General features: G+C 41.1%; 6 protein-coding genes across 7 annotated transcripts; 3 read left to right on the top strand and 3 right to left on the bottom strand.

Annotated features, from left to right (window-relative positions):
• Positions 1-632: 632 nt before the first annotated feature.
• On the bottom strand, positions 633-7,764 carry LOC133838073 (plasminogen). Its single transcript, XM_062269028.1, is given in 7 exon segments — positions 633-1,033; positions 1,094-1,406; positions 1,467-1,577; positions 2,033-2,139; positions 2,141-3,531; positions 3,594-3,671; positions 7,062-7,764. Coding segments are annotated over 7 exon segments (2,193 nt in total). The 5' UTR covers positions 7,096-7,764; the 3' UTR covers positions 633-874.
• Positions 7,765-9,653: 1,889 nt separating this feature from the next.
• On the bottom strand, positions 9,654-12,680 carry LOC133838391 (glycine receptor subunit alpha-4). The gene is given in 5 exon segments (XM_062269464.1): positions 9,654-10,222; positions 10,284-10,936; positions 11,512-11,902; positions 11,904-11,967; positions 12,029-12,680. Coding segments are annotated over 5 exon segments (1,455 nt in total). The 5' UTR covers positions 12,100-12,680; the 3' UTR covers positions 9,654-9,946.
• Positions 12,681-17,735: 5,055 nt separating this feature from the next.
• Positions 17,736-21,882, top strand: LOC133836955 (uncharacterized). 2 transcript variants are annotated; one of them, XM_062267585.1, is made up of 5 exons: positions 17,736-18,166; positions 18,686-19,348; positions 19,405-20,694; positions 20,751-21,369; positions 21,435-21,882. In XM_062267585.1, the coding sequence occupies exons 1-5, from the start codon at positions 18,044-18,046 to the stop codon at positions 21,680-21,682; spliced, it is 2,943 nt and encodes a 980-aa protein (XP_062123569.1). In that variant the 5' UTR covers positions 17,736-18,043; the 3' UTR covers positions 21,683-21,882. The 2 variants fall into 2 exon arrangements, with proteins under 2 accessions (XP_062123569.1, XP_062123568.1); XM_062267584.1 differs by having other exon boundaries at positions 17,744-18,166; positions 20,748-21,369.
• A 332-nt stretch (positions 21,883-22,214) lies between these two features.
• On the top strand, positions 22,215-23,749 carry LOC133836403 (developmentally-regulated GTP-binding protein 2). The gene is made up of 4 exons (XM_062266877.1): positions 22,215-22,399; positions 22,523-22,723; positions 22,776-23,440; positions 23,503-23,749. Exons 1-4 carry the CDS (start codon positions 22,336-22,338, stop codon positions 23,662-23,664), a joined length of 1,092 nt encoding a protein of 363 aa, XP_062122861.1. The 5' UTR covers positions 22,215-22,335; the 3' UTR covers positions 23,665-23,749.
• Positions 23,750-23,824: 75 nt separating this feature from the next.
• LOC133836405 (nuclear pore complex protein Nup58) lies at positions 23,825-25,463 on the bottom strand. The gene is made up of 3 exons (XM_062266878.1): positions 25,268-25,463; positions 24,738-25,219; positions 23,825-24,653 (listed from the first exon to the last, which is right to left on the bottom strand). Exons 2-3 carry the CDS (start codon positions 25,044-25,046, stop codon positions 23,910-23,912), a joined length of 1,053 nt encoding a protein of 350 aa, XP_062122862.1. The 5' UTR covers positions 25,047-25,219; positions 25,268-25,463; the 3' UTR covers positions 23,825-23,909.
• Positions 25,464-26,202: 739 nt separating this feature from the next.
• On the top strand, positions 26,203-27,139 carry LOC133838054 (uncharacterized). Its single transcript, XM_062269004.1, has one exon. The coding sequence runs from the start codon at positions 26,308-26,310 to the stop codon at positions 26,791-26,793; it is 486 nt and encodes a 161-aa protein (XP_062124988.1). The 5' UTR covers positions 26,203-26,307; the 3' UTR covers positions 26,794-27,139.
• The last annotated feature ends 699 nt before the right edge of the window (positions 27,140-27,838 follow it).

Genomic DNA, 27,838 nt, shown 5'->3' on the forward strand with positions numbered 1-27,838 from the left:
ATGCTGATTTAATGGTCATAGTGATTATTGATTATAGCCTTATCTTAATACACAAGTAGTTTCCGCATATTAATTGGATGTTGAAGATAAGCAGAAAAAATAGATGCCTATAGCATAAACTGCTTGCACACATGCATACAAACTGCAAGCAGTGCATTTTGCTAGCCTGCAACTGCATACAAGTTATCTCTACGAATTACTCATTTCCTTTATATACTCGCGTTTATTGCGAAATTGTCCAACTACTATATGAGTCACATTGACATTTGTTAGTAAAGCTAACATGATTTATTTCATTTTTTTTATAATCGGACCATCCCACGAAGGTGCAACTATAGGATCCCATTCCATAGCAATTGGGAAGTCGTCGAGCATTTTTGTGGCATGGTGTCTTAGCACAACTCACGGATACTGCAAAAATGTTTCAATTAAATTAAGCTGAATTGCAAACATTTCTATTTCGTACTATCGTTTATAGATAATATTAAAAATAGCATGTATCCGGAATAGAATCTTCGCGAGCAATTCATTCTCAACGACTGACAAAGTAGACCTAAAGTGTTTTGACTTACAAGGTTGCCAATTTGTAATGAATTTTTTTGCATTTCTTACAGATTTTACGGCCTTTTGAAATTGAATTTTACACAGGTGTTTTATTTTTTTAATTTACGATTAAATAATTTACACAAAAATGCTATACACAACTAATATGGTAAACAATTGGTTTTACAATTTGTTGGAGGATTAATAAATATAAACAGCGACAGCGAGTTAAATAGATAGATCAAGCGAGATAGAGAGAGAGAGAGAGATAAAGATCATTAAACGTATATAGACTAGCGCGTAAATAAACCTAGCTACAGTTAGTAAAAACTTAATCTCGCGTATGATCACGTATCCAATCCAGATACTCGGTGACGCGAGTGTAGACACCAGGATAGCCAGGCTCGCCGCACTTGTTGCCAAAGGACACCACGCCCAGTTGCACCCAGTGCGAATCGTAGCGCATCATCAGGGGGCCACCAGAGTCGCCCTGGAAGTGGAGATTAGCTTTAAAAATGAACTAAGATATAAATATAAGTTGTGTGCTTACCTGACAAGCATCGACACCGCCATCCGAATAGCCGGCACAGATAAAGTTCTCATTGATCGGCTGGAAGTAGCTGCGATCGCAGTCCTCATTACGCCAGATGGGAAGCTCAGCCTGTCGCTGACTGGTCGACTCTTTGCCACCGTAGTAGGTGGTGCCCCAGCCCACGACTGTGGCACGACGTCCGGGCAGTCGATCCTTTGGTGGCATGCGTCCAGCTCGCGGCAAACAAACTGGTATCACATACTTCGACTTGCGCACAGGTTTATCGAGCACAAGTATTGCAATATCATTATAGAAGCCAATGCGCGAGAATCTGTAAAGCATCAAGATGTTGACTAACTGCACTACAAATATTTGAGATGCATTCATTTACCTTTCATGTGTGCGGACTTCTTTGACAGCGAAAGTGACGGGATCGGAGGGTTCGGCATCCGTCGAAAGATCAATGTCGCCCAGACGCACAGTAAACTGACGTGCCGCAAATCTGTAAGTAAGAAAATGTTCCAAAAAATTGTAATTTGTGAAAGAGTTTTTCCATTTGTCGTTTAAATAAATAGTTGGTAAAGTGTAATCATTTTGTTGTACTTAATTATTCACTCTAGAAGCAATCGCATCTATTTAATATCAGTTCAAAGGACACTTGTCATTCTCAATAGTATGAAGTGGAATATGCAAGAAATGTAGTTTTGTTTTATAGCACTGCTATTTCATAGTTCACAGCTGTATTTAACATTTAAATTTCATGTACTTTAATCTTTTCTTTTAAGTAATTTGTATTGATAAAGTTTCAAATCTTGACAAAGTAAATTTTGATAATTTACTTTAATCAATTTGTTTTTAATCAAATTATTATTGATAAAGTTTTGAACATTAGCAAACCTATCACAATTGATGATCATTGTATTATATACTATACCGAATCAAGTGCTCAATACTTACGGCTTTTGTCTGGAGTCCCGCGTGCAATGCGCCGCTGTCAGAATGTATTTAGTGCCAATCAAGGAGCCGCCACACCAGAATTCCGTACGCTTCGGACCGTGCAAAAAAGATGGCCGCCATCCAGGGCCACTGGCCATTGGGCGCCTCGACGCCGCCAACAATGCGACCCGTTGAATACTCTTGCTGTCCGCACTCATCCGGATCGACAATATTGTTGGCAATCTCATCCAGATCCTCAGGCTCCAGTGGCACCTCCGTTGTTGTGGTTGTCGTAGTTGTGGGCGGCTTCTTTTGTGGTATGAGCACTAGACCAGCTGTGGGTCTTGTAGTGGGTCGCGCTGTGGCACGCGTTGTGGTGCGTCTGGTGGTGGTGGCCACTGTAGTGGTGCTCACGGGTGGCTTGGTGGTCAACCTCAGAGGTCGCTGTGTGGTCAGCACTGGGGAGCTTTCGGAGGTGGCCGAAGACGAAAGCGGACAACAGACGCCGGGCACAAAAAGGCTTTTGAAGCAGAGCGACTCACGCAAGCTGCTTAGATTGAGAAGTAACGCTGGACAGCTGCTGAGATCCTCACAGCGACCTGGACGACCGCTCGGCGTCTTGCAGTAGTTCTCCACATCCTTAGCAGTGCCTTGGTCATCGCTGGCCAACGCCAGTTGATCCAGTGGACGTAAAGTGGTTGAGCTGAGGATGCTATTTGTACTGCTGATGGCGGAGATTGTAGTTGAGGTTGTGGTGCGTGGTGTGGTTGGTATTTTGATCTTTTGCAGTGATTGAATTTGGGTTTGCGATTGTGCAGTTGTTAACTCTTCGCTGGGCTTTTTCACCTTCTGCTTGTTCTTGTTCTTCTTGCGCTTCTTCTTCTGCTTGGTGTCCTTATTCTCCACAAACATTGGCTTCGCCGGCGTCTCCTGTTGTCCAATGCGTTTTGTGGCCACCTGAATTGCACTAAGATTTGCTGGCTTGCCAGCGGGCAGCAAACTGTTGGCAGACAGTGTTGTTGTCGTATCCAGAATCTTGCCCGAAATGCCAGGCAACGGCTCCGACTTGCCCAAAGGCAACGAAGTTGTTGTTGTGCTCAACTCAGCAATTGAACTGGAAGTCGAACTGCCTTCAGCGCTGCTGCTGCTGCTACTGTTATTGCCAGTGGAGTTATCTGTCTTAGATTCTTGTCCGCCACGCGTCATGTCCACCAGCATGTGTCCCACAGTGTTGAGTGCGCCCAGTGTCTCTGAGATGCGATGGAAGGTCGATGGCGAGAGCAGGCGAGGCAACGATTCATTGCTGCTTGCATCGCTGTTGCCCTCACTTTGCTCCTCATCACTGTCATAGTACTCGCTTGAGCCCTCGACATCGTCATCATCCTCATCGTCATCATCGTCGCTGGCATTGCTGTTGCTGTTGCTCGCCGAGTTGCTCGCCGAGAAGCCGACGTACTCGGAGTCATCCATCAGCTGTCGCCCCAGGCGAGCGTCGTGCAAATGTGGCTGAAAGAAAGACTCTGCCTTAATAGTTAAAGTTATGAATGCCCGTGTAAACGAAATTGCATCTTAATTCACTTACCATCATTTGTCAAATGCTGCGGCTGCTCATCGTCCTCTTGGTTCACTTGACCCTGCACTCGAATGCCAGCTCCCAGTGCTGCAATGAAATCGAAAAGTGGCATTAGCTAAAGTGCAGCTATGAATCACTAAGCGAATCCTTAAACTGACAATTTGAAGGATGGTATTGAATGTTTGAAAACATAGAGCTTAGGAAATAAGTAGTAATAATAAGATGGAAAATTCAAATTAAATTAATATTATTTGATCAAGAATGTTATGTTTTTTTAACATCTATAACTAACTATCTTAAGCTGAGAAATTGTCAGGTATGAAATCTATAGTGGAGTGTGCTCGACTGTGAGATACCCGCTATGCGGTATTATTTCTAGAATATACCATATAAATATAAAGAAAAATACAAAAAATATACCGAATGGTATATGATTTAGTAATTTATGGCTAATATACCAAAAAGTTCATAACATAAATATAATACATATTATATTTGGTATATCAATACACTACTTCATACGCAATATACTATACTAGAGTACATAACATATTTATTATATATTCATACATTAATTACAAGAACCATGAGGTAAAAATAAAAATTTCTATTTCAAATTTTTCAACTGTGCTTCAATTTATATTTTTTTTAATTTACTTGCCTCATCTACACACTAGTTTTCGAGAAACTTTTTTATATTTTTGTTCATTGATGACTGCGCTTAATTGAATAGAAAATACCAAGAAATCTGACCTAAGCCAAGTGAATGGAAAAGTAGTGCTTGACTTATGCAAAAAGCTCTTTGGAGTTGAGTAATGTCACAAATTGGCATTACACGCATCTGTGGGCAAAATGGTTTTACAACAATATACCATATAAATGAGAAAGTATGTCGGTTGTGTGCGTCTCTCTATCTCTGCTCACTGTTTAACTCCGCCCTCACCCTCACCCTCGCCGCTCTTCCTTGCTCACTGTCCATGCATATCCGCAACTGAAGCGTTTAATGTTTATTTAGTTTTTGCCGTGACATAATCGGAGCTCGTAACCAATGCGAATGACTTGCAATTATTCGCTTTGGTTCCCCCGTCGTAACACTCTTCGAGTGACAGAGGAATCTTTCAACTTATTCTGTATGCACAGAGTGAAGCTCAAGGTCGATTGAAGATTTCTCCTCGCACAAAAACAACAACAACAACAACAACAACAAAAATTGATTATCTCGCACGTCGATTTGGGTTAAGCTGTTACAGTTGAACTCGTATTTTGCTTTTTGTGTATTTGGCCTTTTTTTGTTGTTTTTATTTTCTTATGCTCCGCTCGGTGGCTCATTAACATTTTTCGAGGTGTGCACTGCAACTTTGTCACTTTCACTTGGGAATAAAATTGCCCATACCAATGGCAATGCTTTTTGAAGTTGTTTTTGTATCTCAGTTTGAGTTTATTTTTTTCGTATTTTTCTCTACACAATGAAATATTGGCCAATTATACAAAAAAGCCTTTTGCCTCGCATAAGTATATAGAAATGATTTCTTATGAAAAGTGAATGCCCCGCATTGGCAACAGCACTCAGCCCCCTTCGCATAGGCGCACAATTGGCCGATTGTTCATGCCAGACTCTGTGTCACTTTCAAAATGAATAAGCAAACAATAAAAACAAATATTTTATAGTAAATTTGGGTTACTTCTATGAGAATGAACATAAAAGCATTTGGTATTGTAGGTTAGTTCTGGTCTTGACCGGCAATAAACAGTATTGGTCAATATAAACACGTAAGAAAGTTACAGTTGAGTGTGCTCGACTGTAAGATACGCGCTACCAATTGTAAACAAAAGCAAGAATATACCAAAATATTATACCACAAAATACTACAAATATACAATTTGGAATATTGATATAGTACTACATTCAAAATATACCATATAGTGCAAAAATTACTGGATTGTTAGCCAAAGCAACTAAGACTCGTTTTTGCCCATACAAAAGTATTTCTTAAATGACGTCATCATTAAATTGAATAAAGTTTCTCATTCTAAAGTTTAAAATTATTTTTTAAGAAACATTTAATGAGTTGCTGTTAAACATGTTTAAAATTAAATGAAAATTTTGTTATTTCAGGTCATCATACTAAACTTCACTTTTATTTAGCGTATTATCTTATAATTATCTTAATCTGGAATGCACAATCGGATTTTTTTTTAGATCCAATTCGCCAACAATGCTTTCTTTTATTGTTCAACCAAATATTGACAATAAAAATTAGATTAAAATCAATTTACTATTCTTTTGTGACGCTTTTTATTTTTCAAACACAAAAACTCGAATACTAAAATAAACCGCAAACAAACGTTTGGAATTAATCAGGCATTCAGCCAGCTGTTTTTTGTCGTAGTATTATTTGACTTGGGCAAACGAAAGTGAAAATCCCGGCTAACCGGCTGGGGAAACCGAATTGTCAGAGCTGCAGGAAAAATTGCAATTGAGCAACGGTCGCTTGCTGCGACAATAAAAATAGATAAAACAAAAAAGCCAACAAAAAAAGCGGCAATAACTTCCGAGGCAACGAATAAATGTATTATTAAATTGTAGGCATCGTGAGCAAGAGCCAAAAGCAATTTGCTGGAGTTTGAGTTTGTGCAGCGAGGGATGACAGCGACTACATACATATTTGTTTTTTCATTTATTTATTTATTTATTTTAAGCCAGTTGCATAATATGTATGGATAGGCTGACGTTGCGGTAATACCGAAAAGACACTTACAAAAACCAAAACACGTATGGTTAGAGTAAGAGTAAGAGTAAGTGTTTGTAAGTGCAAGTTGAACACAGTAGCTGGACAGCTGCTCGGCGAGCTACAATTTGATTGGCCTTGGACATGTGGGCAATTTGCATTTTGCTCAACTGGTTTCGGGAATTGTGACGTCACGTGGCGGAAGATTTTTGCAGCAGTTGCTGCTGCGCTGTTTGCTGGCTGTTGCCCAAAGAAAGTTGCAGACTTAGTCACGTTTTGCTGTTGGATGCGCATTTTATTTGGCTCATTAAATTTTTGGTGAGAAACACCGACGACAGCTTGAACTTGAGCTTAGGGTTTTCACTTTTACAAAAACAAAAACAAAAGTCGCTCAACTATGTAACTATATACAAATATGTCTGTCATTAACTTAATGATAAATGATAAGAGATCAAAGTGTATCGGGTAAGTGTTGAAATAAGTTTAATCATCACTTGGTTTATTTTGTGGTATTTCGTCTAAAATCTGTAATCATTTAACATTTAACACATGCAATAAATTCAAGTTCGTTGCCTAAGTCTTTTGTTTTGAGTGTGAGACCAAAATCCGTAAATTGGGAACATCCGTACATTAGCACAAATTAACCATAATAATCACACCGACACACGCACACTCATGATAAATATTACAAAATGCTTTCAAAATATTTAATCATAGATTTGTGAATTTTTATTGTTGGTATACGAACCTAGGCACAACAAGAAATATGCACTTAAATGCATTTCTTTTAATCCGATTGACAACAAATTTTATGCAATGCACAAATCACAAAACATTTGCAATAGAAATTTGGATTTGTTTTTTTAGAGTTGGTCTCGTTTCTGTTTATTGTTATTTAACACAACTCAACGAAGCGAAGGCGACAACAACGAAGACGTCGACGACGACGACGATGAACTTAACGAAAAGTCACGATACGATGCCGAGCAAAGACCAATGAAAATGAAAGTGTTAAGCGCCGCGTTATAAAAAATGTTAAATAAAAAAAACTCGTACGTTTATTTTTTATGATTTCGTATATATATATTTTCTGATTGTGATAATGTTTATGAGCTGTTAATTGTCGCGCAGCTCGTTGATTAAATGTAGTAATATTTATTTACAAATTTATCTGCTTATTTATGTTCGCTTCGGCACGGTTGCGAAATCAGCACAAATTACGAATTACGTATACGCAAAAAATTCAATAAACACTTTGAGATTTCACTGGAAGTTGACAACAACACAGAGATCTTGGGCTTGGTAATTGTTGTTGATTTTACACTCAAACTCAGTTGCATTCGGTAACTTTGAAAACTTTAAATGGATTTTTATATATTTTTTGTTGCTGGTTGGTTTTTGCGCCTGCGCCGCAGCTGCTTCCGTATGCCGTTGCTGCCCGAGTTCGACTGAAATTGAAACTGAAACTGCAAAAGACAAAACGACACAACAACGACAGCAACAGCAATAGCAACAGCGGCAGCAGCAGCAGCTACAAAAACTACAAGAGACAGACACAACAGACAATTTACGTCTCGGCGTCGCGGTCGCAGTCGGAGACGAAGGCAGAGACAGAGACAGAGTCGGAGGCGTCAGGCAGCTTTGACTTTGAGTTTGGGGTGCTTTCGTTTTGCTTTGTGTAAAAGAGTGGGGACTTAAGACCGCGAAGGTAGCGAGCACACCGAAAAAAAACACACACAGAAAGAAAAAAAAAACACAACAACTAAGCGAAGAGACTTACTGGGTCTTTACTTTCTTCAACAGTTGCGCTTTTTTTCGTCTTAATGGATCGCTTCGACAAGCATGCTGAGCTTTAAATGTTCAAGTTCTGTAATTAACCGAAATTGTTTTCAGCTAATGTTACCATTTTCATTTAATTTTATCTTTATGGCCGCTAGTTGTTTGTAAGATTACTGTTACAATTACTGCTTTAAACAATTCTTTTTGTTTACAATGTAGTAAGCTATTTCCTACTTCTAACATGAATACTAATATATCTACTATATTAATACATACTACACTTTTCTACACTTTTCTGTGCACCTTCGAGACAAACCTTATTGAACCCGTATGTAAATGTACGTCAACCACACCCACATAACATATTAGCGCACTCTAACCCAACGCTCAGGTAATCCCCAGTCAAAATTTGCGCAACCTTCGCTGCTTTATTTGTACACTCGTATGTTGTTGGGTTGCAATACACTATCGAGCAGCAGTCAATGCTGTGTTTTTTGTGGATGATTCATGCACTTGACGTGGTTTCCCCACAACACACTTTTTGGCCTACTTAAAATGCAAAACTGATTATTAACACAATGTTTTTGAAGAAAACAAAACAAAGGTCTAAACACTAAAGTCATTATCGATAATGGTTCAATAGAGTTTCGACTGAAGATGTGGAAATACCAACTATAATATTTAAAGTTTTCTGCAGAAATCCTTGAGGCGATTTTTGGCTAAAAGACATTAAAATGAAGCCACTTCAGATATTATCAATCACTTCTATATCCGAAATCTAGATCATGTCAAACAAAAGACTGAAGACACAAACTGAAAGCTTGATGCTTTAATTCACCTTTCTTTTTCAGCGCCAAACTATGGACCATTGAATAAATCTATATCATCTGTGGATTGGATGGACCATTTGCGGGCTCATTTGGGGGATCTTGTGTTTGGCGTCACTAACGACCGTGAAAAGCAAAAGTGTGGAGCGTGTGACCAACATAATTAATTGGGTATTCATGCGAACCTGGCCCAAGTTGTTTGACAACTGCAAAACTTAGAAATCTTTGTTGCCTCTTTTTCGTTTTTTTTTTTAGCTGTTGTTTGCCCACCATTGTTTACCTACTGTTGACACCTTTAAAAGGAAAAGCAACAACAGCTATAAAAACCTTAATAATAACATGTAACACAAAAATTTGCTAGTCAAATGTGAAGAAAAGTGTGCAGACAACATATGTTGTCTGCATATGGCTTTGCCTAATGGCTGAGCTGAGAAAATAATGCTGAATAATTTTATGCATAAATAAATGTACTACAATGTTGTCTGTGTTTTATGAAAAGTGCGCAGCAATATAAAAATTGGATCATTGTTTTGTGCATTCATTGAATTGGGCGCCTTTGGCGAGCTTTACGCACTGCGCAAGCGCTTTAAGCACTAAAGCTTTTACTAAGGTTCATGCTTAACCTGAAAACCTGAAGCAGTGCTTCTCAAACTGTAAGAGTAAGTATATTTTGTTTTTTGTATTATTTTACTTTATTTACAATTAAAAGCATTTTAAGACATTAAATTAGCATTTAGAATTAAACTACAGCTACAACGCCATTGAAATTTTAACATTAAGCATTTAGGAATTGAATTCATATACTCGCATTTAAATGATTCATTCATTCATAAGAGATATATTATATATATAAGTTTTTTTTGAGTTGTGATTTCAGTTTAAAATTCATCGTCTTAAGAGTAAATATGCATGTTTATATAGATGTCTACATATATTGCGAACAATTAACAGTTAATAAAGTTGTACGACTCGGAGTTGGAAAGACTCATATTTACACGAGAGCCAGCCACAGACTGACACATGTATCTTACAGATACTCGTAGAACACAATCCAATAGATGCAATTGAGACTGGCAAAGAGTGCGGGAAAGAGCACACGCGATGAACGATCGATGTAAATGGCACGCTTTAAACGCTCCTGAGCGGGCGTTAGCTTTGGCTTTGGCATCTCCGGTTCCGGTGCAGGCGGGGGCGGCGGTGGCGCAATGGTCGGGGTCAAGATGATGCGCGACTCCTGACGCGGTATCCAGGGACCATCGGCATCCAGCGGCGGACGCACAACCCTTCTTGTAGTAGTCACAATCTGCACAGAATGTTAATATTAAAAACATATTTTAAATCCACATTTTTACACTTTTACGCACTCGCTTATTTTTGGTCATCTCATCGAAAATCTTTTCGATTTTCTCCATCTTCTCCTCGGGCAGCGGCAACATCGTTGGCTGCTTATTGTTTGCCGCATTGCTGCCCCCCGGCGGCTGTGTCGATCCGGCCTCTGCCTCCTTCTTGCCCGCCTCCCCGGCCACTGGTTTGGGCGGATACGCAATGGGTTTGGGTATTGGTGTATCGCTCAGCACAATATTGATCAGGCAATACTCCATCAAGGCCATGAACACAAACACCGTGCAGACAGACATGAAGGCATCCACGGCCTTTAAATAGGAGACAGGCGGCAACGAAGATTGCGACTTCGCATGTTGCGTCGAAAGCGTTAGCAGCGAAGTCACGCCCAGTGTGACTCGAGCAGGCGCCGCCTCCGGCTTGATCCAAAAGGACACCCAGGACATGATTACTATCATGCAGGTCGGAATGTAGGTGTTGAATACATAATAAACCAGGCGACGTTTCAGCGTAAAAACCACTTCGAGGCAGGTGAAATTGCCCGTGGAATAGACCTGTGTGCAATCCGCTGTCTCGTTGCGTATCAGCGCCACTTGGGGCAGCTCAATGTTCTCGTCCACCACCAGAGGCGTGGTGGGATCCCATTGAAAGATCAAATCATCTGTGGTGTGAGACACTGAGAGAAGAGTAAAGATTGTGGCATATTTAATATTATTAAATCAATATAACTACATAAAAGAATAATGCTTATACTAAAAGAGTAGTTAATGTTAAGAAATTCCTATAATTATTTTCAAATAATCGTAAAAGTAACACATTTGTTCTATACATTTTTGTAGGTATTCCTTAAAATGAAAAACCTTAAATTCGCTTTAATATGCAACTATTTTTTAAATATACCTATCAGAAAATTTTTTAATTTTGAATAGTCTAAATAGTTTAAAAGAAATACACATATTACATTGAAACTTTTTGCAGATTGTTCATACATATTTATAAAGGTAATTTCGAATTAATTCACAATTAATTTGAAGTTCTCTTTATCCAACATGAATGTTAATTTTTTTTTTTTTAATTTTTAATCTTTATTTTCAAAATAAAAGTATTTTCTCAACAACATTTTGCATCTAAATATTAAAACGAAAACGTATAAAGATGTAAATTAAATGTAAGCAATATTTTTAGGTTCCATGTGTAAGTAAATTACACATAAAAATTAAGTTTTTCATTAAATTCTTGTATCAAACTTACAGCTCTCCATTTGCAGCTTGCATTCCTGCGTATCATGTGGATAGATGGCAAAGTTCATGATGCAGGATAACTTTAGAGTCAACTTGACCATATAGAGTATGGTTTTGTCCTTGTAAAGCCACATATAATGATTGGGTATGGTCATCGTTTGGAATGTCACTGACTTGGCATTCTTGAAAAAGGAATCGGGTCGCCACATGTTCTTCAGCCAGTCAACTTCCAGCAGGCGATACTCCTGAGTCATGTTCTCGGGCAGACGAAGACGATGATCCTTCCAGGTTTGGGCAAAGAACACATCGGCCACATAGGTCATCGAGTTCTCATCGATGGAGTCCAAGCCCATCACGGTTACATGGAAGTAGACAATTGTGGGTTGACCTTCCTTTTTTGGGTGGTCGCATTTTATCATAACGCTTTATATCCTCTGGCAGAATATCGGTGATGGCCAGACTTTGTCTGTTATTTGAAACAGATTAAGCCGTTGAACGAATGTTCGATGGAAGAGAAGTATACTTACTGAAATTCCCCCTTGGCATAATGTTTCAGGCAAATGCAGCAGATGACGAGCAGGATTATTTGTGCGACCATGGCTGTGACTTGAAGTATTCTTCTCTCTTTCTTTGCTCTCTCTGCTCAGGTTAGTCTGCAGGTGACAAAGGACATATGTGAGTGGATCTAAGTGCGGTGATTTTTTTGGCCGTGACATGACCTTGTTGACGGGATCAAAGCAAAACTCTCGAACGGTGTCACTGGCATTGACAATGTGTGCATCGAGAGCTTTGATATCGAGAGAAGACGAAAATAGCAACAATTATGTCGCTTAACGATGTAAATAAAATGTGAAACAAAGGACAATGACGGGGACAGTTAGCCACACTTCCTGCACAATAGCCTCGCCATTGCAATGGCAATCCTGGCACAACCCTAGTACCTAGTACCTAGTCCTCTCCTCTCTCTCTTTCTCTATTGCACTCTCTTCACAATTCTGTCTACACGTGGAGGCCACAATACCGACTTAATTCACAATTAAAGCCACTCGAAGAGGGCAGTAGATGAGAGGCGTGGGGGGGACGTTGTTGGGGTGCACCACAGCTTTAAGTGGCCCATGCGCCTTTTATGCGATGCCTTCGATGCCGCTGCTCCTGAGATGGCAATGCCACACAAAATGTGGCCCATTGAGCGCGACACGGCTAGATTGAAGGCGCAGGAGACAAGGACAATACACACATGCTGCACGATATACGAGTGTGGCACATAGTAAGGTACTCATCCAATAGACGTCATTGCATGCTGTGACTGCAATTTATTCCTTAGTCAAATTTAGGCCAAGTTATACGCATGCATTAATTATTTAATTATTCATTAAATTTGCATTATGTTGGTCGCTAATCAGCGATCAAGTCGATAGCTTTGCTCGACAAGCAGATATTCTGATGATCTTGAAATAGTGTAAATGTATAAAATATATATATATATTTAATTGTTTCTAGACACAATGCAAAATGACTCTTCTTTTACAATATGCAGGTCTTGATGAGGAGAAAAGTATAAAGTAAGAAATACTTCTGTATGGTAAATTACACCTACTCAGATCTTAGCTGTTTTGGCTGACAATATGTTATTTTTCATCTCTATGGTATATATAAAATTTAGTACTTCATCGCTATAGCCTATGGTAATTTTTTCCTTTTTTTGCGGTAAATCATTTGGTAAGTTTTAAGAATAATTTCGCATTATTTTGCCTTTGCTCAAAATGGGTTGCGGGTATCTCACAGTCGAGCACACTCTACTGTAGCTTTCTTACTTGCTTTAATTCATAAACTAACAAATCTTCAATTCTTAGCAAATTCAATATAAAAATATTTTAATTCTTGTGAATATAAAATGTATTCAATTATTTAAAGCCGCCTTGGTTCTTTTGTAGTTTGTTTTTTTTTTTTAGATTTCTTTGAGAAAATGTGTTAAAATTTGAAACCTTATTTTATATTTCCATTACATATGACTCTTATTATTTTTTTTTTTTGAGCAAGGTAGTTACTTTTCTTTGTGTTTTATTATGCGTAGAATGCTATAATATTTATAATTACATAATTTAAGCAAACTTAAGTATTAACTGGCCGATTTCCTTCTGTAACTTGAAATTTCTTTGATAATTTTAGAACGATAAGTACGTTTGTACCTAAAAAATTAAAAAAAAAAATTTTAAAAAAAACTTCAAACCGAAAAAAATATGGAAACGATCTGAATATTTTAAAATTCTTCACATTAAAGAAATATATGAGAGTAACATAATAAAATTATTTTGTGGCTAGTAGAAAAAGTTCTAAAAAAAAGTTTAAAAATATGGTACATACTGAAAAGTTTAAGTCCTTTAAAAATTGAGTTTCACGTTAGTTTTCTGAGATTAAACAATTCTGGCACAAATTGCTGTAGATTTCACGGATTATCAAATCTTAGCAACGATTATATAACATCATCTAGACACTGCCAAAAGCAACATTTTGCGTGTGATTTCAATTATTTAAAACATTTCTGTTGATTATTTTTGATATTTTTGAAATGTTTTTATTGCACAATAAAATATATTTTAGTAATATTAATTATTTAGTTGAATTGATTATTTTGGCAACACTTAGTATATATTGAGTTAATTATGGTTGTAATTTATGGCCGATCTGAACGTCTTTGCCGTTCGAGGCGTCGCTGACAACTGACGGTTAGAACGAAAGGAATTTGAATTTAAAACGTTGCCAGGCAAGGCGAAACGATGGCGAAATTCACCAACGAAAGGCGCAGAATGCTGGCTGGATACAAGATGCAGTGACAGCACTCATAGAATGTGTCTCGATGTCCCTGTGTGTGTAACTGTGTGTTAGTGTATGTGTGTGTGTGCTATTGAGACATTGTGGTTGAGTTGCTGAAAACCTTTGCACACTATGTAAAAGTGAAAGGCCTTAGAACATCTAGGGGGGAAAACTAAGAAAAAGTCTTTAATACAGTCAGCTGGGAAGACTGTGTGAATGCGTGTGTATGAGTGTACACACACACACACATATACAGCATACTATATATAGTGTATAGTATCTGTCTGTTTGTTCTTGGCATAGTCACTTAACATAATTTCGTCGAGTACTTTGGCATTGCCTTTCTACATAATCTGCTCGGGCTCTGTCGTCATCGTCGTCATCTTCTTCGTCATTGTAATTGCAATTCGTATTGTAATAATGAGCTGGGGCTCTCTCGTCTCCTCTCCTCTCGATCCCTACTTTTAGCCAGATTTCAGCAGTGCCGCATTAGCTTATTGATTCGCTGAAGTGTAACGAACGAATTTCTAGCGTGAAAAACTGAAACCTTTTCTGTAGTTTTTCCAATCAATTGGCTTGTTTCGAAGCGACGACTAACAAGCTAACAACTTCTGAAGTGCCTCCCAAGGGTCGACTTGCCGCAGCAGCAGCAACAATGCCAACATTTTGCTGCACTTGCATTGCATTGGCCAGGGATAAACGAAAATGCCAAATGGCGACTAATGGCAGTCAATCCACTGATAATCCAGCGAGATTGTGAGCAAAACGTGTCGAAAAACATCGAATATGAAGCGATGTAATGAAAAGAGTAAAGTCTTTGGGGAGAATATAAAATAGACATTAATTTATACATACAAATCATCTAAATAAAAATCTACTAAATAAGGATATTTCAAACATAAGAATCTTCATTACTAAATGAACATAAGGGTATTGTAGTATGGGCATATATCGAGGGTACACTGTACCAAAGCATAAACAATATTAAACAGCAACATTTCGTTGCTGTTATGCATATCAATTAAACAGCAACACTTTATTGGTTTACATAAACATTCCAACTCGAGTGTGACTTGAGACTTGAGACTCTCTTTTTCGATAATATGCCTTATCGCATATTCTTATAGTATATAATATGTTATATACAAATATGTATGCAGCCGCTCTACTGCCGGCATCGACGGCTTCGGCGCGATATGCCTTATTATGTACTTAGGATAAGCAAAGCAAATTATCAAAAGAATAAATCATTCTAAAACCAAGATCAAAACAGCAATAACGTGCTGGTGTTTCTAATTCGACAAAGTACTCGTCACCTATTACAATATTGATGGTAAGTATTTAAAAATGAGAATAATTAATTATAATAGGACTAGTAATATCAAAAAAAGTAAATGAAGTGGAAAAAATACACGCAAAAATAACGTATACAATACGTATACACAAAAATAATAATTAAGAATTTAGCAATTTAAAATATATCCCATATGTATTCAAAAATTTGAATATCAAGAGAAAATATAAATAGTAATAAGTCGAGTTAATAGTAACAAACAAATAGATGTAAGTTAATAAAACAATCTGAGGAAATACGAAATACGTAGGAAGAATAATTAATAATAAAAGGAATGCAAATTGGAACAAACAAATATACATATGTAAATTAATGGAAAATAAATACAATTTTAAAAAATTTCATTCGAATTTGCAAAGAAAAAACACGTACAAATCCATCTTACAAAATTCTTAAACGGTATTCATTTTCATAACCAACACTAAATGTATAAAATATTTTCGCTTTTTATGGAATGCATCTAATTGAGTTACCAAAAACACGCCAATTCAAGCGGAACACAGTTGCTTAGTGAAGCTATAATTAAAACGCATCGCGCCTTGTCGCCACCTGGCTGGAGGACAAGGCAATCTGCAACCTTGAAGCAGCTGAGCTGTATATATTAAATGTTGTCTGTACACTGACTGACTGTACACACCACACACACGAGTATTGTATATTCGATTCCTCATCCTTCGGTGATGATGCTGAGAATGCGGCCTTTTGGGCACGCCCACAAGCACAAGCTACAAGCACTCAACGCCTTTGCCGCAACACTTCAGCAACACATCCTTTGGCCTTCCGTTGCCGCAACAGCAGCAGCAACCACAACAACAACAACAACAGCAACGAGTAGAAGAATCAGCATCGTTATTAAATTATCTCTGATGCGATAATAACACACTTAAGTAAGTTGCCGTAGATTCTTGCCCCACCCTTCCTTCATCCCTCCGCCCCTTAGTAGTTGGTCTGCTATAAAAAGCCGCTGATTTTTCTATAGTTTATTCGAATGCAGTCGAGCTTGGCGCTGCTTTTGGACCTGACCTAAGTACTTGGTGGGGCTGTGAGAGTCTCGTAGTGCACACGCTTTTCAATCTCCCCCCTTTATCCAGTGCCACCCTCTGCCTCGGCCTAAGTGGTGCTCTCAAGTTTCTGCTGATGGCAGCAAGGCGGCAACGAGGAGCGAAAAACGTGGGCATTGCAAACGAAACGTAAAGGTTTGCCACGCTTTTAACTTGAATAGTTGTAATTTTGTAATAATTGTTATTGTTGTTGTTGTTGTACAGAACTTTTTGCAAGCATTACGTCATTGAAATTTCGCAAAAATAAATTCTGAATTCACATTTAAAATATGATGCCTTTGTGTGACGTCAAGGAAATATCTATAAAAACAAGTGAAGGTCGCGTTAAGATAATTCAAGCTCGGTAATATTAATGCAATATTTATAGAGCAGCCAATCTGCGCAGATCTAGAGCTACACTTCATGCGTGCGACAAACATAATCTATTCAAAAATTAATAAGCGCGCCACACAAAACACAAAAGTCATGTGGAAACATGCGTTGTCAAGCAGCAGCAGAAGCAAAAACAAAACTGTGACCCACATAAACATATTGCGGAAGTGTGTTGAATGGAAAGTTGCAAGGCATTGAAGAAAGCAACAAGAAGCAACAGTCAACCCCTAAGCGGAGAAACTCCACTCCAGACATCGAGACTCGCTCGGTTCATTCATGAAAAGCGCCAAGTGAGGCCATTGAACTGCCGTTCGAAATGGTTAATAAGGAAGTTTATGCGCTGCGGGATTCGTTCCACACCACATTAGGAACTTGGGCGAATTGCCAGTGGGTTGTACATTTGGGGGAGGGATGCCGGTGGCCAAGGCAAGCAACAGTTGCCACACCGAGAGAGAGAGTAAGAGCGAGAGAGAGCGCTCAGGTGGAGACGATTGCTGCGTCATTGTCGCCATTGTTGATAAACAAACCTGTAGCCGCCAGTTCGGCCCCCTCCGAAAAAACAGAAAAAACACGTGTGCGGTTCATTCTGATATAAACTTTGGGTGGTTGTCGGCAGCAAGGGGGTGTCTCCAGCAGGGTGCTGAGGGGATGACTCGCAAGCGGGCAACTGCGCAGACTCGTTGCCATCGGGCCAGCTGAGCACTGGCAGCATCGTGACGTCGTTATTGATTTTTACACAGTCAGGAGACGCGCATCGTTGAACTGCATTTCGTGCTGCAAAACACACACACAACATCCCAAAAGATACGCAAAGAAAATGCATTAAACCAAAAATTTGTGGTGTTTGTATTAAAAATAAGAATTATTAACGCACATTATAGGCGGCGCTTGGCATAAAGGCTCAGGCGCCGGGCGCCGAGAATTTGGACGCGTGGCCCAAGATGATCAAACTGCGACCATATGTGCCATCCAAGCGCATCGCCATACGGGACTCTTCGATTGATGAGGACATAAGCGATGATGTCGACGATGAGGTGTTCATTAAGGACGCCCGATCCGCCAAGGTGAGTCACAATTTAATGCATATTCAATATTATGTTCGTGGGAATTCAATATTCCTTTCTTTGTAACTGCGAGAAAATATGCTGTATTAATTAAGGGAGTTGATAAAAGTTTTCTTTAATTTAAAATCGATGCCGCATACGAATTTCACTCTTTGCAAATAAATCAATTTAATGTCGTTATATTCATTCATTTACATTCATTGTACATTCATTGCAATTTATTCTTTATGAATTGCAATTGAAATTTGGAAACTTAAACTAATTATTATTTCATTCAAAGTTGCCTTTGACTTAACACTTTTTTTGAAACTTACATTTTATGATAACTTGGTTAATTTTCTATGTGTTTTATTGCTTCACATTTTGACAATTTTGAATTTACTTTGTTATTCATCAAAAATATTTGTCAATTCTCTTGATTTATTGAATTGCAATTTGATTAGTGTAAACAAAAAGAGTTATTGCTTTTTGAGACCTAGTTGAACTTTCCCTAACTCGATGTCTTGCTTGCAATTACAGCGCAGCGAGGAGCAGGGTCTGAAGCGTCCCTTGATGGCGCCACGTCGCAAGCACAGCTCCGGATCGGGCAGCAGCTCCACGCCCATTATGAAACAGCACAAACGTCGCCGCTGCTGCAGATGCTGGGAGTCCTTTTGCTACGTCCTCGCTGCATTGACTGTGCTCTGCGCGCTGCTCAGCTTGGCGGCCTTGATGTTGACACTGTTCCCATCTCCCATACAGAATATACATCATTGGTGGAATCGTGGCGAACATTTGGGCGCATTGGCCACCGCTCAGATCAGTTATGGCAGCTCCATGGGCAGTGAATTTGTGCCCTGCACGCAGATTCGAGTGCAGAAACTCTGGACACGCAGCATGCCCAGAATGAACAGCGAGAGTCCGTTGAGAGCGGCTGATCTGAACGGCGATGGCATCAAGGATGTCATCTTTGGCTATGGCGTCGATGATAACATACACTATGAGGGCATTCCACTGCCCCGTTGCAAGTCCGCGCAACAGGGCGACGATGTGCCCTGCGAGGGTGGCGTTGTGGCGCTCAATGGTCGCGATGGCAGCATTCTGTGGCAATCGTGGAGCGTGGCGAATGTGTTTTCGCTGCACTGCAATGCAGACATTGATCGCGATGGTGGCATGGACTGCTTGGCGGCCGGCAGACTGGGCGTAAGTTGCAGAAACTCATAAAAGGACTCAATTTTCATAACAATTTGGTTTTGCAGATGATCTATGCCATCAATGGACGCACTGGCCAGGTTATCTGGACTTTCCATGAGCTAGAGGTGGAAACAAATTCACCCATTGTTATGGATCTCTATACGATTAATGTGCTGCGTGACTTGGACGGCGATGAGGTGCCCGAGATTATAGCTGCCCATCTGGAGGAGCGTGAAGAGTCCAAAGCTGGCCACATCAAGCTCATCTCGGGCAAGACGGGCAAAGTGATTCGCAGTATACCGACGCCACATCGCGAAGAGATGTTTGTGCCCATCCAGCTTTTGACCAAGAGCGATGGCACTGAGCTGCTGTTGATGATCACCGGTGGTCAGAATACACCGGGTGGCATCTACAGTCTGCGTCTGCTGTCGCTGATGGCGCACACCAGCGAGAAGCACTTTACGCCCTTGCATCAACAGCAGCGTTCGGGTTTGATGGTGCCCGCAGTATTGACGGATATCAATGGAGATGGTGTCACGGATGTGGTTGTGGCTGCCTTCAATAGCAGCGTCTATGCCTATGATGGTCGCAACTACAGCATGATGTGGAACTATACATTCCCGGCGAGCGAATGCGTTAGCGCCATTGTGCCGGGGCATTTCAATCACGACAACGTTACAGATTTCATGGTCAAGTACAACACGGGGCCAGGCTTTCCCGTCTATTACTATTCGCAGACCACCATCCTCGATGGCAACACCGGGCAGCCGCTGCTCAATGCCATGATGACAGATGCAGGCGGTGCTAGCAGTCTGTTGGGTGGCGTCTCCATTTCCCAGAGCTTTGGCGGCGACTTCTTTTTGCACTGGCAGTTGCAGTGTCGCAACAAACCCAATGCACGCGATGCCTACGAGTTTGTGCCCGACAGTGACATTATTTTGCAGGCTCGAGCGGACACCTGTCGCCTGCGTTATAACGAATCCACGGTGCTCAAGCTCTATGCTATTGCCCGGCACATTGAGCCACCGGGTGCTGTGCTATTTAGCACCGATGACTTGGAGGTGCAGCTGAATCGCACACAAAGGCCCGCGGCAACGGGTAAACAGTCGCCACTGAAGCATCCCAAGTTGCTTAAGAAACTGCTGGCAAATCGGGAGCAGCTGCTGCGTCAAGTTGTTGGTGCCAATGATGCAGTCGAACAGCAGCAGCAGCAATTGCAACAGCAGCAGCAGTTGCCAGTCAAGCATGTTAAGCATCACAAGCACACATTGCCAGAAATGTTGCCGGAAGCGGATGCGGACAATGAGTTGCCTGCTTTTGCAGGTGGCTACATCAAGGAGCCCTACAAGGAATTTGTAAGTTATACTCATGAAATTATAAAGAATAAGTAATTAGGCTTACATTACAGAAGGACTATGACCCGCTGCAGCTGCCAGCTGAGAATCCAAATCCCATGCGCTTGCCCGAGGAGTACGAGCTGGTCTATAACGATGAGCTGCCACAGGTCTCCGAGCAAAACGATCGTCCGATTCACTTGCGCAGCAAATATCCCAGTGGCAACAATCGCGATGTGCGCAGCGATACGCTGGACTCGACTACGACCACGAGCAGCACAAGCACCACAAGTCAACCGCTGTCGGCTCAATCGCCACTTAGTTTGTGGGATCTGGAGCTAGACAATGAGGCACAAGAGCGTGCTGCAGAAGCAGCTGCCGCGGTCACCAGTTCCAGTCGCCGTCGTCGCAAGCGACAGCGTCGCAATGAGCCTGCCACCAGTAGCAGTAGCAGTGCTTCCACTTTAGATAACAATGCTGGAGAGGATGTGACTGCGACGCCAGAGGTTCCATCGCCTGCTGATTGGTATTTGGCATCCATTTCATCGACAGGTGTGCTGCTCAAGGCGCTTAGTAATGTCACTTCTACGCTGGACTTTGTCTTTGTGCTCAACATACGCGAATCTGAGGCGTATCCACCGTTATTCTCGCCGCAGGATCTAAGCTGCGTCGAGGAGAAAATAAGCGCCTACAAAAGTGAGTTATTAATTTCTGTAACTGTATATAAATTCATGACTATATTTACGGTATTTGTGTGACAGGCTATACCGCCGATAATTTGCGTGTGCTGCGCAAGCAATTTCTAAAGCAGTGCCTGAGTGAGCGTCTCGTGGACGCGGATCCCGCGTTGCCAAAATATGAATCCCAATTGATCATCACTAGGATTAGCATAACATGTAGCTGTCGCTCACTGCAACCGGGTGAGGTGTGTTCGGAGCTGGATCACATTGATGCACAACGTTGGACTGAGTTTATGGGCAACGATGGTATTGGCTTTTATGCCAATTAAACACAAAACAAAACAAAACACTTGAAAACAAAACAAAAAACGAACTAACTCTATCCTCCTCTCTACTCTATTCACACCTATTGTAATTAATCGATCGTCATTATTGTGTGTGGCTGTTTCGCGTAATTGTAACAGTATTTACATGTGTGTATTTGTGTATATTTTATGAATTTTTAATTACAATTAAATATTAAACTTAACAGTGCGTATTTTGTATTCACTCTTTTTAAATATTTGAATGCAGCATGACCGCAACCGGAAATATACAGCAAATATACAAACAATCCAATTTCTAGTATTTTTAATTGTTTTGCGGTAATGCGGTTTGAAGCAGACATGCGACTGTTTGTTTTAAATCTTTTAAAAAATATTATTTTATAATTTATTTTGTGAACAAAAACATTTATAAAACTTACTATATTATTTTAAAATTTGCAAGCTACTTCACCAAGTGTAACCAGCTTGTATTAATATAGGTTGAGCATTTTTTAGTATAATGTGCAACTGAATCACGTATATTTGGCAACGCGGACTGCGGTCACGCTGTTCCATGGCTCGGCACTACTTTAAAACAACAACAAGTGCAAAATAGCTTCCCGAATATTTGTTATTAACTTAATGCTGTTCCATCCACGACACACACAAACAACAGCATGGGCATTCTAGAGAAGATTGCTGAGATCGAGCGTGAAATCGCACGCACGCAAAAGAACAAAGGTGAGTAAATTGTCTGCAACAAAAACCGGCGCAGACAACACGGCGTCACAATTCGCAATGTTGGCATCGGAATTTAGGGTTAGAATTCACTTGACTTGCGTTTTCTATTTGTATTTGCTGCAGCCACTGAATATCATTTGGGTCTGCTGAAGGCTAAATTGGCAAAATATCGCTCGCAGCTGTTGGAACCGTCAAAGAAAGGAGAAAAGGGCGAGGGCTTTGATGTGCTCAAGAGCGGAGATGCGCGAGTGGCGCTCATTGGATTCCCCAGTGTGGGCAAGTCCACAATGTTATCCACACTGACGAAAACGGAGTCGGAAGCAGGTGAGTTGAGGGCTACACTCTTCAAATACCTCTCTAATCTTCTACTCCATAGCCAACTACGAGTTCACCACGCTCACCTGTATTCCCGGTGTCATCGAGTACCAAGGAGCCAACATACAGCTGCTCGATTTGCCGGGTATCATTGAAGGTGCCGCTCAGGGCAAGGGTCGTGGTCGTCAGGTTATCGCCGTGGCACGTACTGCGGATTTGGTACTGATGATGTTGGATGCCACGAAGCCGAATGTTCATCGGGAGTTACTCGAAAGGGAGTTGGAATCCGTTGGCATAAGGCTGAATAAACGGAAACCAAACATTTACTTCAAACAGAAAAAGGGCGGCGGCCTCAGCTTCAATTCGACCTGCGCCTTGACGCGCTGCAGCGAGAAAATGGTGCAAATGATTCTGCATTCATTTAAGATCTTCAATGCTGAGGTTTTGTTCCGAGAGGATTGCACAGAGGATGAGTTCATTGATGTAGTCACGGCCAATCGCGTCTATCTGCCTTGTTTGTATGTGTATAATAAGATTGATCAGATCTCCATTGAGGAGGTGGATCGGCTGGCCAAACAGCCGCACTCCATTGTCGTCAGCTGTAACATGAAGTTGAACTTGGATTACATGCTGGAGGCACTCTGGGAGGCTTTACAACTGATTCGTGTGTACACTAAGAAGCCTGGTGCACCGCCAGACTTTGATGATGGTTTAATCTTGCGGAAGGTAAGTTAAAATAATTAGCTAACTGTTCTATTGGTTATTTAATTCATATTTCCTTTCTGCAGGGCGTCAGCGTGGAGCATGTTTGCCATGCCATTCACAGAACTCTGGCTGCGCAATTCAAATACGCTCTTGTCTGGGGCACATCAACGAAATACTCGCCTCAGCGTGTGGGTATTGCCCATGTGATGGCTGACGAGGATGTCATCCAAGTGGTCAAGAAATAAGACGGCTGCATTCAAGAGCTGCATTTGTTGTTGGTCAACAGCTTGATATCAATTGGGTTGAAATATATTCTATTCTACATAAATACTTAGAAATGGTGTGCATTTTCTAGCAGAATCAAAGATGCCTCCTGCTATCTAATCACAAGCACAATTATAGCTGTGAGGAATCGCATGAATAATAACTTTATTGGCATTTCCTTTCCATAAAACAACTAAAAACTATCCATGGCAATACATAGTCGAGATTACCATCTATCCATCGATTTGGAGGCGGTTGCATTGGCCGACGTTGCCGCTGAAGCGGATGCATAGCTTTTGTTTAGTGTGCTAATGGCCGAGATGTTGGAGAAGGGCGTTGGACCGCTACTAATGCGCTGTGGTTCGTTCAACGGTTCAGGCGGATTATCGATGCTGGCAAACACATTGGTGGCATCGCGCAGTCGATAGCGTCGCAGATTTAAATAGTGCTCCTTCTGTTCCTCTACGCGCTGATGCAGCTCATGCTGTCGCCCAGCCAGTGAGACAAATGATTCATTGATTTGTCGAAAGCCGCGCTTCAGATCTTCGGGTGAAACACTTTGTGGGTTTGCCAAAGCATGCATGTGACTCTCGGTTAGCGCGATTTGCTGCCGGAATGCTATCAGATCCTCCTCGTACTTGGCCACCAGGCACTGAAAGTACTGGAAGGGTGCGCTGTTCTCAAACTGCAGACCAGCAGGAGTGTCCTGTGTGCGTTGCGCCATCTCCAGTGATTGAATAGCCTTGGCTGTTTCGCTGCGCAGCTGTTTGATCTGTCGATTGTTGGCATCCACCGTATTGGCCACGTTTTGCAGAAGCCAGCGCAGATTGGTGATCTCGTGACTCACGTTGCTTAGCTTCGAGGTCGAGGTGCGTCCAATGTCCGAGGAAATGGTTTTCTGCTGCTTGATGTGCGCCTTGAGTGCGTCCACTGTCTTGACAATCTCATCAGGCACTTGTGTTTCCTTAATCTGTTGGGAAAATGAGACGATTTTAGTTGAATTCATTGTTATATGGATATCTTGAAAAACTCATTTGTTACGTATACAATTTACCTTGATTCCATCCTGTTTGTTGTCGCCCAGCTTCGGCTGCGTTGCACTCACATCGATGCCGCCGAGACCAACAAATGCTGGCGGCGCTGCCGCCGGCTGAGCGCCAGTTGTCAGCGGTTTGCCAAAGATGCCGCCACTAGCGGGAGCTGCTGCCAGAGTGTTGGTGCCACCCAGACGCAGGCTGGCATTAAAAGGCTGCGCTGTTGCTGTCGTTGTGGTTGTATTGAAGTTCAAGCTAGCCGCCGTTGTTGCTTGGGGTTTGTTAAAGGAGAATGCACCGACGCCAGCAGCAGTGCCCAGTGTTGGCATGGCTGTCGCACCAAAGGCGGGCGGTGCTGTGGTTGGTGCGCTTGTTGCCGGCGTAGAAAAGCTAAATGAAGGCGCTACGGTTGCGGTTGCGGTGCCAAACGCGGGAGCCGGCGCTCCAAATGCTGAGCTAGCTGCAGGAGCTCCGAAGGCGGGCGCAGCTGCAGGCGCACCGAAAGCCGTTGCCACAGCCGTTGGCCGGTGCACGCAAAAGCAGCGCGCCGAAGCCGTTGATGTGGCCGGTGCACCGAAAGCAGGCGCAGCAGTTGCTGCACCAAAGCAGGCGCTGCAGTTGCTGCACCAAAAGCAGGAGCTGCTGTGGCGCCAAAGGCGGGCGCTGCTGCTCCAAACGCCGGTGCAGCGGCAGGTGCTCCGAAAGCGGGCGCTGCCGCTGTTGTGGTACTGCCAAAGGCAGGCAACGCGAGTCCAGTCGACGCTGGAGCAGCTGCAGTTGCTGCTGGTGAACCAAAGCTGAGCGTAGGCGCTGCACCAACTTGCCCCGCATTGAAACTGAAATTGGGTGCTGCTCCTCCGATGGCAGCGTTAGCTGCTCCGGCTAGACTCGATGTAGCTGTTGCTGCACCAAAGGCGGGGGGCGGGGCGCTGGTTGCGGGTCGCGCGCCAAAACTAAAGCCGCCTGTTGCGGGCGCTGTGGCGGCGTTCGTTGTTGGTGTGCCAAACGAAAAAAGACATTGTGATAGTGGATTCACTTGGATAAGCGCTAATTTTGTATTTGTCACTGCTCGATTTTTAATTAAATAACAAATTCGACAAATAAAACAACTCGCACGACTCACTATATTTCACAACAGAGTGACCGTATACTTAAACGGCAAATATACCGTTGGCTTTTATATATTTTTATAGTATGCCAATGTATACTATTTCCGCAACGAGCGAGTGATGAGCTATTGTATCTTCTTAATTTACTGCCACACTTTTTTCTAAATGATTTGTAATAAGTATACATCAAATTATTTAAATATTAAATTATCAAAAATTAATTGCATTTGTTATATCTTTTAAAAATTATCTTAAATATTTTTTGTCATTATTTAAATATTCAGTAGATGCGTAGTTGTAGCGTTGTCAAACACTGCTTTCAATGAGAGCTGCCAACCGCTTTTTGTAATGCCAAAAATTGCGTATTACTGGCGCCACTAACTTTTACAGTTATTTTCATTTCGTGCGATTGCAAAATTTCTCGTAATTTTATGAACACGCGTTTTTGCCAAACAACGATCCGAATACAATAAAAAAAAAAATGTTGGCACGTGAGGAGAAATATACGAAATATCTTAATGAACACGGAGTATTGCCGCGGCTATTGGAAATATTGCAGCAACTTGTTGATCTCAAACCGCTGCCCATCGATCCTCAATTGGAAATTTTGCACACCATCGGATGTCCCCTAATTCCGCAGTCCCAAATGAAAGCGCTGGAACGCAAAGTGTCACGTGCCCAAGAAGAACTGCGTTATTTGCGTCGCGTTCTCATTGATTTGGGTGGACAAGATTATCTCTACGACAGCGACAACGATGAAGATGATTACGTGGGCCAAGTAGGCGAAATGGGAGCTGCGCCCCTTTACTCCCCAGACCCAACGAACTACGAGGAGAGCATTGCGTCCAACTCTCAGTATATGGTTGAAGCGTCTATTAATCTCAGCGAGGGAATCGGAGTTGAGCAGCAGCAAAGCGATGAGCAGCCGAGCTGCAGTCACCTCCATCCCAACGCGCAAGATTTGTAAGCGAATCTTGTGTATTCCAATTTTGTTTAGTATATCATTGCTTAGGAGAAAAGCATAACATTTTATAGAATTTGGAGAAAAATCTGCCGCTTAAGAGCGTTCTATTTTATACATTTCAAGAAAAAGTTGCGTATTATGCGGTATTATATTAAGCATTTGCAAAACGAATTTTCATTTAACGCATTGTGTAAACCAATTTTGAATTTTGTTATCAGATAAGACATAAAATCCACGCTAGATCGTTGGTGGAAATTTAGTATTAAGTTTAATTCGTTATAAAGAATTTGTCAAGCTAAGATTGACAGAAATATCGTGAAATATGTATAATGTTTTTAGAAATATCATTGTCTGATACACTAACGAATTTGAAATTTTGGTATCATTATCATCAGCGTTTGTTTCCGATGTTAATACAGCATAGTGTATTTAACTGCCCAATGTTCTTCGACACAAGAAACTATATAAACTTAAATAAAAGACTATTAACACAAAAAATACATGTAATTCTTAAACTATTCTTATAGCTCAATCGTGTACGCTCTATATTCTTCTTTTTTGCAACATAGTTTAGATAGATAATGTGTGTTGAGATTCTCAAAAGTTTTATTAGAGGAAAGAAATCAATAACCAATACGCAGCTTATGTCAGCAGTTGTCGCTTTAATTGGCCAAACAAAACAAAACGAAACGAAACAAAACAACAATTCAATTAACTCACAACATGTCATCTGTGTATTTCGACATTCGTCACATGTGTTTGTTGGGAGGTGGACAAATTACAAAATTTCATTTACCAATCCTTCTGCGCCCCATGTGGAGCAAGCGGGGACAAGTTGGACGAGATAACGAGGATGAATACTCCGATGTAAATTCATTATTACCACGCTGTATTAGGCAGTAGCTTATTTAGTACCTTCTAAATTAAGTTAAGTAAAGGTAAAGAACCCCATTAACATTAACAAATGACACTGATTAAGTGGGCTGCAATTTGAAATCGACATACAAATTAAATTCTTAATTTATTGGTATGGATTGCTTTATTTAAT

This window comes from Drosophila sulfurigaster, chromosome 2R (assembly GCF_023558435.1).
Source record: "Drosophila sulfurigaster albostrigata strain 15112-1811.04 chromosome 2R, ASM2355843v2, whole genome shotgun sequence".
NCBI classification, from domain to species: domain Eukaryota; kingdom Metazoa; phylum Arthropoda; class Insecta; order Diptera; family Drosophilidae; genus Drosophila; species Drosophila sulfurigaster.

Excerpts from the sequence above, each read along its gene's own strand:
- LOC133836955 (XM_062267584.1), top strand. The coding sequence starts at position 18,044 with ATGATCAAACTGCGACCATATGTGCCATCCAAGCGCATCGCCATACGG. Across the intron at positions 19,349-19,404 it reads TGGCGGCCGGCAGACTGGGC|ATGATCTATGCCATCAATGG; the intron begins GTAAGTTGCAGA and ends TTGGTTTTGCAG. Across the intron at positions 21,370-21,434 it reads GAAAATAAGCGCCTACAAAA|GCTATACCGCCGATAATTTG; the intron begins GTGAGTTATTAA and ends TTTGTGTGACAG.
- LOC133836403 (XM_062266877.1), top strand. The coding sequence starts at position 22,336 with ATGGGCATTCTAGAGAAGATTGCTGAGATCGAGCGTGAAATCGCACGC. Across the intron at positions 22,400-22,522 it reads ACGCACGCAAAAGAACAAAG|CCACTGAATATCATTTGGGT; the intron begins GTGAGTAAATTG and ends TATTTGCTGCAG. Across the intron at positions 22,724-22,775 it reads GAAAACGGAGTCGGAAGCAG|CCAACTACGAGTTCACCACG; the intron begins GTGAGTTGAGGG and ends TCTACTCCATAG.
- LOC133836405 (XM_062266878.1), bottom strand. The coding sequence starts at position 25,046 with ATGCCAACACTGGGCACTGCTGCTGGCGTCGGTGCATTCTCCTTTAAC. Across the intron at positions 24,654-24,737 it reads ACAAACAGGATGGAATCAAG|ATTAAGGAAACACAAGTGCC; the intron begins GTAAATTGTATA and ends TTTTCCCAACAG.
- LOC133838054 (XM_062269004.1), top strand. The coding sequence starts at position 26,308 with ATGTTGGCACGTGAGGAGAAATATACGAAATATCTTAATGAACACGGA.